Raw genomic sequence first — 14,455 nt, forward strand, 5'->3', positions numbered from 1 at the left:
GTTATCATCTTTAATGATACCACACTGATATATGGGTACTGACAGTGGAGTTGATTAATACAGGTATTCCCAGTATGGTTACATGGAATATTAGTGACAAAGATATTCTTTCTTAATGGATTTAATAAACTTTATGGGCCTGCTACTCCTATTTATATAACAGTCTGGTAAAGACAATATCTTTTGGCCCAGAATTTCATATTTAAATGTTTACCTTTTTTTGCTTGATAAGTCTCTTGCTCTACAGAGAATAGCACTCTTCTGGTTGCTCCTCCATTTGAATAATTACTAAGTGCAGGAAATTGGTTGTGTCTCCAAGATAGCAAGATAATTTGAATATGTTAGTAACAGAGGGAAGGTATTCAAGGTTAGACTTTTTGCTGCATTTGAGGTTCTGTGGTTATTTGTTCTGGTGATAATGACACAGGCTAACTCTCAGACAGTAAAAGAAGTCAGATTTTGCCTTCAAAGAAACTTGTTTCTTGATGGTTTTCCAGTGCTCTCAAATGCACGTGTCAATCCACTAAGCAAAAGAAAACAAACTAAAAGCAAATTGTCTTTCCTCACAACTCTGACTACTTACATCTCACCTGCGTTTCTGTCTTGCCTCATTCCAAGGATGAATCTTAACCTGAGCGGGAGCAATTTCAAGAACTCAGAGCAATTAGTAAGCATAAAATAATAATATGATGGACTGAGCAAGAGATATGCTGCTGGCTTTATGTATTATCAATCCTCACATCAAACCTCAAATTCAGCATCATTTCCCCCAAATGCATACATTAGGAAATTATTCCTTAACTCTCCATTATGTGCATTTGAGAGCATTGAAAAAAATATCAAGAGATAAGCCATCTCAGGGGGCAAATGTATTTCCTATCATCCGGGAGAAATATTTTAAAACAACATCTAAAACCAGGATATAGTCCATGAGGATGGAGTCTGTGTGTATAGTTTTTAAGGGATAGTATGTAACTTCAGATATTACTTTGCATATTTAACTTTCTATCAAATAAAATATTGTAAGTTTGTAATTTAGTAGGAAAAAAAAGAGAAAGGTTTTCCTGTATGTCACTTATGTCAAACTTCAATTGTTAAAATTTCCTGCTTATTACTCTAGAATGAGCACCACATCTAGAATGATGTGGTGCTAAGGCTACCACCTTGCTCTATTTATATGAACAAAAGGGTTTTGTTCTATAGAAATAGGATAAGGTTACTTATACCAGAGGATCCTGTATTCTATGATGATTATGGACCAGTGTTTGAATCTGATCCTCACTGTTTGTACCTGATCTTCATTCACTGGTAATTTAAGAGTCAGTGTTTACAAAGCACTATAGATTTTGGCCATCATGGATTCTACCACTGATGCTGACTGCATGGTCCACCTTGTATTTGGTCAGTTTTAGATCACCATGTTGCCCAACTTCGTCTCCTCCAAGGAGCATTAGCATCTTACTTGGTACAGATTTTTTTCTCTATCATACCAAACATGATCAGATCCTCAGAATTCTGTGGACAGCTTAAAGGAAATAGTATCAGACCAAACCTAACTCAAGAGACTGTACTCTGCGTGATTAAAAGATTATTTAAGCAAGTATTTGTTTTCACCTGCAGTTTCCATATTGAGTATTATGAACATAAAGAAACACTGTGAATCAAATTAATACTGTAAGTCATTGTAGGTATAATTACTTGCTTTTTATATCCACCTAGAGTAAAATTGTCCGCAGCAATTTTAATAAGAAATGCTATTGAAGGCTTGCTGGTTTCATACTCTAACATGACACCGATATGCTTGATTTTCCACTGTTTTGTGGAAGGATGGATTGCAGGTTTCCATTGAGAATTATTCCTGGTCAATTAAAAAAAAATTTAATGTTTCTATTATTTTTGAGAGAGAAAGAGAGAGAGAGAGAGAGGGAGAGACATGGCATGAGTGGGGGAGGGGCAGAGAGAGAGGGAGATACAGAGTCTGAAGCAGGCTCCAGGCTCTGAGCTGTCAGCACAGAGGCCAACTCAGGGCTTGAACCCATGAACAATGAAATCATGACCTGAGCCAAAGTCAAACGCTTAACCCGCTGAGCCACCCAGGCACCCCCTGGTCAATTCTTGATGATGTCAGAGAAGATTTCTTGATTAACAAATGACAATGATACGTGTATATTGCTGTTAATGGTGGTAAACTCAATGACATTGAGTTATCAAACAAAAAAAATAAATAAACTTTGACTATAAAATGGTGGGTCCCATAGATTTTCTGATATCTTACAATTAAAAAGAATTATTCACTTCTCAGTCATTTAGAAAAACTTGACTTTCATGATAAATGACATAATATAAAAGAATTTGAAGAAAAGTCACAATTTTTTTTATTATTCTAACTCATTTGTTTGAGAGGGTAAGGCATAAATCAATATGTATTTTTATAACATGATATTTTTCTCATTATCCATTTCAAATTTATATATTTTTATAGTTTTTCTATTTCTATATAAATCATAGGGTTTATTATTAACAGTTTTCTTTTTGCTATCGCCATAAACGTGGTTGTCAGTAGCTTAGCACCCATGAGTAACCTAGCAACAAGTCAGCTTTCTAGCAAGTAAGAAATAAATGCAAACAAAGTATTATGGAAAAAAGCAGTTCAGTTTCAGAATATTAGTGCATGTATACTGTTAACAATCAAGATGAAATCTTCTAATTTGGGGGAAATTGCGTGACAATAAGTATTGAGTTTTCTAGTAAATAATACAATGCCAGTGAAATCTTGTCTCCTTCATTCAGAAAAAAAAAAATGGAATCTATTTCAGACTGCAACACTGTTGACTAGGTAACTGAATATATGTGTCTTCCCTGGAAGCCTATTCATTACAGATTAGATGAGAGGAGTGTCTTGGCATGTTTTCACTATGTGGTAGATGAGTTTACTAGATGGAGTTTCAACAATAAACCTTCCTGACAGTGATGTATTGTTAATCTCTTAAATAGGTTTAGAATAAATGTTTTATTCTATTTTGAAAGGGTTGTGCTTATAGTACTGAACTTTTGGAGGGATCTTTTTCTTGGAAATACTGTAAAACATTCCACCTTGTGTTTCACATGCTGAGACTTTGGTATATTTAATATCAGTTTCTTTTGGTGAAATTTAACTTATATAATTACTGTTTATTTTCATTGAGAAAATAGCTCTTCTGTGTTTAGTTGTCAGGTCATAAAGGAAGTATATCAGGTATTGGAGAAAAGCTGTAGCTTTATAGGATCATCATTTGCATGATGAATAGACCCAGGTAGGGAGGGAAATACATACTGGTGAATACCTTCCATTAAATAGCACAGCTTCTATTCTGTGCCACAGGCAGAATTACTTGGTCTTTCTCAATCTGACGGGCAGTTCACTGCACTTCAAGAAATCTTAGTGCCCCATGGAAGATTTAGGTAAGGGACAGAAGGATAGGATATGAGCTGAACATACGATTGTGCATTTAAAATGAATGCATAGAATTGTAGAACTAGAAAGCATCTTCTCTCTGGCGAAGATTACTTTTCCCCAAATCCCTCAAGTTTTGGGTTATTTTTAAAATATAACCTTAAATGACTGAATTGTTTGTTACTATAATCACGATTGGGATATGAGCTCAACTCTGACATCTTTCCCTCAGTAGCCACACAAATCTCTCTTCTTTGGGGAAGAGGAGAATAAAAATCATGAGATCCTTAAAGAGAGGGCCAAACCAGATGGTCTGACTTCATCTATATGTGAGACCTTTGGTCACTTACATTATTTGGATTGAAGTGAGTCACCTTAAATAAAGGAAAGAATATTCTTTACATGAGAAACATTTACCTACCCTTGAAGACATCTGACTACATTGAATAGATCAATTGCATGAATTTATATCCAAAATGTCTTGACAGAATAATATGGTCTATATTGATGATGCTACTCATGGTGGCTGTAGTCCTTGGTCAGTTGTTCAGAAAAGTGACGTTTTAGACGTGACATATGCACATTAACTTCCCCTTCCAGCATAGATGTTCACTGGGGTCATGTTGTTGAAAAAATACCATCGTTTATTTTGGGAAGTTGAATTCCTAGAGGGCAGAGGTGATCTTATTTTTTATCCAGTGTGTAGTATAGTTCCTTATAAGCAATAAGCTTTAAACAGATGATTATTTTTTTGTAGATGTGTTACAAAGACCCATTACAGTCACTGAAAGTATATTAAAACAAACTACAAAATATGTGTTAGAAAGTGATGAAACACTTAAATAATATATGCCCTTGTAGAGGAAATAAAGCTTAAGGATTCACTAGGGACATAACTTAATTACCATAAAATATTGTTACATTGTGAAGTTGATCTAAAAGGAACTGTACTTGTTGTTGCAGGTTTGGTTACAAAAGTACGGCTACCTTCCACCAACTGACCCCAGAATGTCGGTGCTGCGCTCTGCGGAGACCATGCAGGCCGCCTTAGCTGCCATGCAGCAGTTCTATGGCATTAACATGACAGGAAAAGTGGACAGAAACACAATTGAGTAAGTAATGGCATCCACACTCTCACTTTTTTTGGTCCTTGAGCCAAACTAAGTAGTCGGATAAAGTTTAAGTGAATTCCACCAACCACGAGTGTAGCAATTTGTCTCATGTCTCTTTTCCTTGGAATTTGAACTGTGTTAACTCTACTCCCCTATGATGTCAGGTTTGTCAAAGCCCAATTTACTCGCCTGACTTTTGCAGCACAGTTTCAAAATAGGGGGGAAGAAAGTAAAAAAAACAATGAGAGTCAAAGTCAATGTACAGTTGAAGCCATTACAAGAGCTACAGGCACTGTTGTGTTGGAACTGGCTTGTGCTGTTGTTATTGTACACATCTCTTCCCTGTTAAGTAACATCATCTCAGTAGCTTGAAATTGACCAAAGTAGAAATATTGACACTAAGGAAAATGGGAAACAATACAAATAAGGGCTTTTTTTGGAGGAAGAGGGGTAAGGGTGTCAGAGAACCAGTTAACAGTTTATTAGCTTCCTGTCAGTGGCAATTGTCTCTATATGAGTTAAATCAAGGAGAGGTTTACTGCAAGTCTTTTCCTTCAGTTTTTTACTAGCAAATGGCTTGTTTTTAACTCCTTAATGGGATTTGTTATTTTATTGACTGAGTCATCAGTCATTTGTTAATTTATTTATCCAACCAATAACTCATTAGTGGGCATTTCATAGGTGAAAGAGGCATATAGAGATTCAGAAGACAGACTCTCTTGTTCAGAGGAACTTCAAGTTAACTGTGTAGCTAGACATAACCACAGATTATCTTACCACAGGTACACTGTGAGTTCTGTAACATTATGAAACAGAATTATTGTTTTTTGGACAGCAAAGGAGGAAGTGATTAATTATTTCAGTGCAGGGAAGAATCATTTGTGTTTATTGAGTCCTTGATACTCACAAAGTAAATCTACTTCATCATTTAATATGATCATCATACATCAGCCCTCCACAGTAGGGAAGACAAGGATACATTTTTTTCCTCTCTCTACTTTTTCAAATAAGGAAACAGAAAGTCAAAGGCTAGGTGAAATCCAGAGTAGTTACAGAATCCAGACCTTTTAATGTTTGGTTGGAGGGCTTTCTACTATTCCATGCTGTGGACCTTGAGAAATGACACATTTATTTTTCTTTTTAAACCTTAAATACCTGAAATGTCTGTGCTCAGGTATGTATAATTTTCACATATTAAACTAATTAAATATATGATTTAAAAATTATTTTGGCCTTCTAATACTTACATCATTATATTAGTCATACTATTTCTATTTCATCAAGACCGGGAAAGCACATAATAAAAGGCTTGAAGATTAAATGTCAAAGCAGTTTGGAAAAATAAATGTATTACCTCTGCTAGCATTTTAAGAGATACATAAATATTAACTTTGGTATACATCTGGGAAAATAGAACCAAGAATTAATGTAGTGCATTCTGTAAGAATGAGAATCTTGTTATCAATATTGGGAATAGACTTGGATATTTTGAACCTGCTGCCCTCTGTGCATTGCAATTCTCCCTTAATAGTGTCCTAAATAAATACAGATTTAAATTAATTTTAATTAAAGTTGTAAATTAATTTTAAATATAGCCTATTATATTAATAGCAAAACCAGCAAATCCTGCATTTTATTGCTGTGTATAGTAGAGAATTCCATTTAAATTATACTTTTAATCCCAACATTCTACAAAGTGCCCTGGACAGCTTTTTTGCTCCCTCACGCAGGGCTGTTGTCTTCTCATCCACTTTCCTGGAATGGATGACACGGTTTTTAAAAACACAATAAATTGATGGGGCACCTGGGTGGTTCAGTCATTTAAGCCTCAGACTCTTGGTTTCACTCAGGTCATGATCTCACTGTTGTGAGATGGATCACCTCTTGGGTCCATGCTGGGCCTGGGGCCTGCTTGGGATTCTCTCTGCCCCTCTCCTGCTAGCATGTGTATGTACTCTTGTCTCTCGCAAAATAAATAAACTTTAAAAAAATAACAATAAATTGAGAACTTGGGAAACAAACTCCTTTGATTCTGCTTACTACTAGATATTAAAATTCAGAAAGTAGGAGCACCTGGGTGGCTCTGTCAGTTAAGCGTCTGACTCTTGATTTCTGTTCAGGTCATGATCTTGTGGTTCGTGGGTGTGAGCCCCGCATCGGGCTCTGTGCTGACAGCCCAGAGCCTGGAGCCTGCTTTGGATTCTCTGTCTTCCTCTCTCTCTCTGCCCCTCCCTGCTCACATTCTGTCTCACTCTGTCTCTCAAAAATAATAAACGTTAAATTTTTTTTTAATAAAATAAAACAAAATTCAGAAAACAGAGTTCCGCGGAAGGTGGCATCCATGTTTCCTGTGAGTTTTGAGAGCTCCTGCTGGTCATTGGAAGGACTCACGATAGATAGGTTTGATTTCCTAAATCAAACCTGAGATAGCTGGGAAAAAAGTCTTTGTCAGGAGATGATGGAAGAAGAATGTGTGCAGGATTTATTTTGGCCCCTTATGTTAAAAGGATCTGAACAGTTTTCAGTTGATCTTTGGCAGGACAAAGCAAAATGCAAGGGTGGAGAGAAGGACAGTGGTCTTTTTCTGCCACACAGTGGCTTAAATTCCAGACCAGGAGAAATAATTGTGTCAATGTGTAGGAGTTACAGTAGCATTTCTGTGAATTATAGCATTGTAGAGAAAAGATCAACTCTATAGGTAACCCTTAACTTAAACACAACCAGTGTTTTGGTCTGTTTTCTTTAACCAAACTTTGTTCCAATTTAGTTTTTTCTTCTTTTTTTTTGAATCGGAACTGCATCTTTTCCTTTACATAGAGTGTTATTCCTAGGTGAGTCCACTAAAGCCTCGTTAAACCCTCATCATCGTCCCTTCCTAGACTGCCATGCTTCTTTTGTCCTTTATGGCACTTTCATTGTCACTCAGACTAGAAACCCTGTGGCTTCATTGGCCTCCTGGCTGGTTTTGTTCCACTGATGTATCTCCACTCGTGACATGTTGTTGCTCAGGGTACTCAGCTCAAATAATGTACTATTTTTGTAAGTATAAACCCTATAATCATGCTACTTAAGCAATTGTCTGTGCTTCTGTAATCTCAAATGAACGTGTAATAACAATCCATGCTGAAATTGTACTCTGTTATTTTACATGGTCAAATTATGAATTTTTATCTAAACCTTATTACGTAAAATATGGACTACAATTATAGACCTAAAATTACTCCTCAGTATTAAAATAATGTCTTAGGATTCATTTTCAGATGCTATAAACTTGTATCTAATTTTAGGCTCTTGTCAAGATCAATTGTTTTAAATTAAATAATTATGTCCTCCTTTGTCAGACATCATTTGGTGTATTCAATCTAGAATTCATGTTTAATTAAAAGTAAAGATACAATTGTGGTAATCCCTATATTATGTTGAAGGAATTAACCATTTTTAAGCAACAGATTCAAGTATTACCTAAATGGCATATTGCTTTTATGTTAGTTGTCATTGGTGTTGGAGAGATAGTAATGAATACTTATTCCCCCACCCCAAAATGAGCTCATAATCGTATGTTGCAATGGTTCTTTTAAATTTTGGGTTGCTTAGCTAATTTTTGTAAGCAAACTCACTTAAATTCCTTAATAAGTGAAGCAATTTATGTTATGCGTAAAAAAAGATTATATTAAGCAAGGAAAGAAAAAGCTAGCAAGGCAATAATGAAAATGAGTCTAATGTGTTTTTACAGTATTAATGGTAGGTATTTTTAAATTTTAATTCATCTTTATGTGTGCACAGTATCATGCATTGAAGTATGCTTAATGAAGTATGATTTTAAGGTGACCTTTTTTATTTCTCTCCACATATATGCATACACATATATACACACATATATGAACACACACACACACATATATATATACATATATACATGAATACATAAATATTAGATGATCTGAGTAATTCTAATTTATTTAAATCATGCAAAGAAAGGCATCTTAATTAAAATGAATTTAAGACTGAATATGTAGCTTTTTTCAAATAATTTTTATGAAACTACAGTGGTATTTGAATTCTCCTAATTTGAGAATTGAAATGTTTATTTAGATATATCAAGAAACATAAGCTTTGGGGCTTAATTTTCAATATGTTTCATGATTTTTACTCATTTGTCTAAATTATCAAGTTAAGACTCCCTTCCAATCTACATATACAAGATAGGTTCATCAGTAATTAAATTTCTTTTTCTTTATTTCTGAATATAACAATGGTACTCAATCAGTATAACTTTATAAGATGGACCAATCCCTTTTTTGGTAACTCCCTAAGGATAGTTGGTAGCTAAATCAGCATACCTACATTTTGAACCCTAAGTTAATTTACTTTTAAAAAAATCTTAACAATTCCTGGACTTGGTTGTATGAGGACAAACAAAATCTAAGGAATTTTAAAGTAATAAAAATAAGGGGCGTCTGGGTGTCTCAGTCTGATTAAGTGCCTGACTTCGGCTCAGGTCATGACCTCAGTTCTGAGTTCAAGCCCTGCGTCGGGCTCTGCTGACAGCTCAGAGCCTGGAACCTGTTTTGGAGTCTGTGTCTCCCTTGCTCTCTGCCCCTTCCCTGTTCACTCTCTGTCGCTCTCTCTCAAAAATAAATAAGCATTAAAAACACTTTTTTTAAATAAATAAACTAATAAAAATAAGCGTATTTAAAAATATGTAAAATGATCTTTTGAGGACAACCATAAATAGTAGATACTACTCTTACCTTTCATTCGAACATGGAAAAGCCTGGAACCGAAAACTGTTAACTATAAGATGCGGATGAACCTTGTTCTTACATTACTAATTCGTAAGTCACAAAATATAATTTTGTGAGTGGCTTCTCTTCTCATGGTAAGAGTAAATATGTGTGCACAGTCACTGTGTGGTACAAATCCCTACGCCAAGGGACACCATTCCAATTGTATGTATTTTATTGAAGTGCCATCTTCCTGCAGCCCCACTACAGGGCCACCAGTTGTGTGGATTAAACTTGAAGGCATCATTTAGAGTCATGTGGGTGGCCCTATATATTCAAGTCATGTGGGTGACTTGAATACCCAACTCATTGAAAAAAAATTACTGAAACCAGTGAAGCAGTGAACACTGTCTCATATATAGTGACTCTTATTACTGCAAATTTGTTTAGAAGTTTGTGGCTACTTTATTTTCATAAAATAAAGTATCTGTTGGTATCTGTATTATCAAAACACCAGGATATCCCTGTTTTGAATAACAAAGTATGTTAACACATAGGTTAAGGCAAACTGAAACATGTTGATATCAGTTGACTGCTACTGCTGTTGCTTCTACAAGTACAGCCACTTCCTGATATTTGTAAAATAATAATTATTATAAGTTAATAATCATAGCAGTTACTATTTGCCAGGCACTATTCTAAGTGTTTTACATGATTTAACTAATTTAATCCTCACATTTACTCAATAATATTATCACTTCCAGTTTGTAGATGATGAAGTGGAGAAATAGAAACAGTAGTTTGACCAATGTCACGGGGCAGGTGAGTTGGTGGAGGTAAGGTAGGAACCGTAGCAGTCTAGCTCTAGGATCTCTGCTCCTCACTTTTACAATATAGCTCCTTTTCTTTTCTTTTCTTGTCTTTTCTTTTCTTTTCTTTTCTTTTCTTGTCTTGTCTTGTCTTGTCTTGTCTTGTCTTGTCTTTTCTTTTTTTTTCTTTTCTTTTCTTTTCTTTTCTTTTCTTTTCTTTTCTTTTTTTTCTTTTTTCTTTTCTTTCTTTTCTTTCTTTCTTTCTTTCTTTCTTTCTTTCTTTCTTTCTTTCTTTCTTTCTTTCTTTCTTTCAGAGAGAGAGACAGCAAGCAGGGGAGAGGGGCAGAGGGAAAGAGAGAGAAGACAGTCTTAAGCAGGCCCCATGCCCAGCTGCAGAGCCCGACACAGGGCTCATTCCCATGACCCTGGGATCATGACCTGACCTGAAATCAAGAGTCAGGTGCTCAACCCACTGAACCACCCAGGCGCCCCTATAACTCCTTTCAAGACCACTGATTTTAGATATTTTTTCCTTTTTAAGTTAAGCTAATTTAAATAAAGCCATTAATGATCTATGCAACTAATTGAAAAATGTTCTCGGTTCTAAACAATTAAATCAATACTGAAAATCAATATTATATTTATGAAAACTGAGGAGGTACTATTATTTACACCTTGTAAGTGCCAAATAACTTTCTTGTGGCTCCCTCTCTCCCCCAGTACCCATTCTCATGTCTTTGCTTTGGAATACCAACTTAAAATTTTTAGCAAATGAGTCAGTAATGAAGCACATGTGTATGAGCTGTGTGTTGACACACAGAAAAAATGAGTATGTTTTAGCAATGGCACTTTCACCAAAAAAAGCACTGTTTGAAAATAGCGTGCACATGTGTTTGCATACACATAGGCTCTCTTCAACCCATGTTTCTTTCTTGTGATATAGCTGTTACCTTACGTGAAACTATCAATCCAATCCGTTCTACTTGTACGTTTAGAGTTTTGCATTCTCATGTTATTATGGGGTTGATCAAATTCATATATGAATGCATCTAACACTTGGTACATGATATATAGAATTAAATCCCAGTGCCAGTCTCGACCTGAATAACAATATTAACATGCCAATTTTACCATTAGTATTAGACATTTAATTTCTTGGTGAGTACTTTTAAATGTTAATCGTTATTTTTATCCACAAAGAACTTTAAAAATTGTAGTAGAAAGAACCTGACTGCTTATGAGATTAAAGAATAATTTAAATGTTTGGAGTCATATAAGAAACCTGAAGACCGATTTAGCTGAGATACTGTGTGTCTTATTCAGTGGCTTGATGTGCTTCAATCATATTTGGGAGATTTTACATATTTTAATATATAATACTTGCCAATATCTCTTTGCTAGAATATTTGGATACAAATATTGATGAAGTTAACATACAGTGTTCTCAACCTGACCAACCTTTATTAGGACTTCTTTGCATTAAATTACTGATTGGTATTAGATCATTCCTGTTCTTATGTTTATTTCTTACACTTAAGTTATCTACTTTATGATTTGGTTTTATATAAAAGTATGTACACAATGTCCATGCAGTAAGCATTTGCTCAAGGCACAGACCTGGAAAGAGTTACAAAGTCTTCAAGCAACCTGGATAGTAGGGAGATCACCATGTGCAAAAAAGATATGCAGACTCAATCTATTTGCTTCATGTTCCTTATTGGAGACTTTACTGCGTATTGGCCCCGTACCTGGCTCTCTGCCCTGACTCAGGCCGGCGGACAATAGAGACACAAATCAGAATACAGAGTATAATGCATGCTGTGTTGCGATGGTAAACTGTACCTATATGAGTTGCATAATGAAGGATGTTTAGGATTCTCAGTGTGAAAAGAGAGAAAAAGTTATCCCAGACAGACGTCACTACATAGAAAGGTAGAAAGAGGTTTACTTCTTTAGTAACCTGAATGGATCTTGGGAAGTAGGGGGACAGGGTATCCTCCCTAAGTAGGCCTGAATCAGATTCTTTCCATATAAGCGTTTCATGCCCAGAGCATGTAGAGAAAACATCTGTGCTCTGGAAAGATTTATCTTTAGGAGCAAGAAGGAAAGCATTTAGACAGCGAGAGAGAAAGAAATTTGGAAACAAAAGAGACAGCCTCCTGATTGATTAGAGGAGACTGAGAAAAGAGCAGTGGTGGATATTACCTAGGTATTAGCTTGGGCATTAGAAGGAGGTTAAGACTTTTGGCTGAAATAAGGCATCAGAGGAATTGGTACAGATCTGGGGTAAGAAAATTGTAATTTTTTATTACATGTAAAATTAGAAATAATGACAGGGTATCTTGGAAGAGATGTGACAGCTCTTAGCCCATTATATAGTATTTTTTTTTTTAATCATGGATGTCCTTCCTATAGACTGTAAACTCAACAAGGGCCTTTTGCCTTGTTTATCTTTTCAGCCACACTTTTTCTTTATATCTCATAACATGTTGTGAAAGCTGAAAAATATTATAAGATGAATGAATAAGGATGGAATGAGTAAATAAATGTAACTAGTAGTTGGAACATAAGAAAAAATATATATTTAATGGGCAAAGGCCTAAGAAACATATAAAGAATTCAGAGATATCTTTCAGCACAAAAATTTAATACTCACCCACAAAAACCCTATCCTTTGGAAGATGCAATGCTTCACTGAGAAAAATTTTACTAGATCCAACATATGAATAACTTAAAATGGAAATTTATATCAGTAAATTTAATTTTCTTTTCAATTGTTAACTTCAAGTTTTAATTTTATTGATTATTAATTTTAAACAATATATCCTCATTGACAATACATTTTATCCTGATAATAGGTAACACCGTTTTGTGAAATTTTATCCCCTTATCCATTTCAAAATTATTTCTCTTCCCAGAGTGAGAACTTAAATATTTTTCTTAGCAAAATGTAAATGTAACCACTTCCCGCATTTGGTAAATTTACTCATATTTAATAATTATATATTGTTTATTCTGTTAGTACTTTCAGTGAGATAAGTAAGCATAAATACCTGCCTTAGGAATATTATAATTTTTGCTGAGAGTATAATTAATGAAATATCCATATGTAAAAGTCACTTATCATAATAAACCCACCATTAATGCTTAATATTTCCATGTTAAATCTATACCTATGCCTTATAATATGTAATAAAAATTAATAACTTTTCATTAAAAATTACAAAGTTTCCCTATCCATTTATTCATTGAATATCTTTTATATTCCAGGGTTTGTAGCAGGTACCAGGATTATACAGATGCCCTGCCCTTGAGTGTTTTACAGGCTAGTGAAATCTGTCTCAAAAAAACTGGTTTAGGAATGTTCTGGGAATATTATTTAAAAATAGAAGATCTCCATTCTCAACTCTACAGAGTTTGATCCCTAAGGGCCATATCACCTCTTAGGAGTTTGGAGACTTTAATAAAGGGAGAGATTTCTGAAGTAACTCCACAATGCATTTTAGACTAGGATGGAATTTGTGAAGTCTGATAATTGCAATGTCTACATTATTACTAGGAAAAAAAAGAGAGAGAGAGGGAAACTTTTTTCAGTGCTTACTGGAAAATTGTCATCTTTCTTAAAAAGCAAAATTCATGATTTCATTGTTGCATGAAGTCATTATAAGCACTGATTAGCTGATTTATCCATGTAACATGTAAACTATTCTTTCATTTTCCCCAAATGGACATCTTTTGATAGTCATCTCTACAGTCAATTATTTTCCATTTAAAGAGTATAGAAATTATAAAGTATTTGGTGAAATACAACGAAAATTGATTCTTTTCTCATTTCTACTTGCTGAAGCATGTAGCACCGTGAACTCTGCATTAGCTTTGCAATTGATAAATTAAATGTGTTAATGAATGGTAAAGGCATTTTTTGAGTCACTAAAGAAACACTTCTCAAAATCATGATAATCTTTCTTTTTAGGTAAGAAGCAAGACTACATAGAAAACAGGACAATGGTAAAAAGAGACTTAGAAAAGTTACACAACTGTATCTTGTATAAGTGTTAAAAAATTAGTAAATCAAAAAGCATGTCATTTTCCTAAGATAATGATGTTAAACCTTATTTGTGTGATATTAAACCTCATATCCAGAAAAAAAAATAATCATTGAATTTAGTTATTACTAATTTAAAGCAAATGGATGTTGCTCAGAAATTGGGGTAATGAGCAAAGTAAAAAGAAGATAAATTGGAGAAACGCAAATGTTATTTAAACAGTTTACTTCTATGTAAGCTAGAAGAGAGAATAGCATATACCTTCTTGAATCCTGAAATTTAAGGTTATTTAATAGATTTTAAAAATTGTTGAATGTTCAAGTTGGAAGAC

General features: G+C 34.5%; 1 protein-coding gene across 1 annotated transcript in view; it reads left to right on the forward strand.

Moving 5' to 3' along the window:
- The window catches only part of MMP16 (matrix metallopeptidase 16), a 291,993-nt gene that overhangs the window by 135,387 nt on the left and 142,151 nt on the right, over positions 1 to 14,455 (forward strand). Inside the window, exon 2 of the mRNA XM_015074740.3 lies at positions 4,397 to 4,545. Within this exon, the coding sequence (XP_014930226.1) occupies positions 4,397 to 4,545 (149 nt within the window). The remainder of the gene's footprint in view (positions 1 to 4,396; positions 4,546 to 14,455) is intronic.

This window comes from Acinonyx jubatus, chromosome F2, assembly GCF_027475565.1.
Source record: "Acinonyx jubatus isolate Ajub_Pintada_27869175 chromosome F2, VMU_Ajub_asm_v1.0, whole genome shotgun sequence".
In the NCBI taxonomy this organism is placed as follows: domain Eukaryota; kingdom Metazoa; phylum Chordata; class Mammalia; order Carnivora; family Felidae; genus Acinonyx; species Acinonyx jubatus.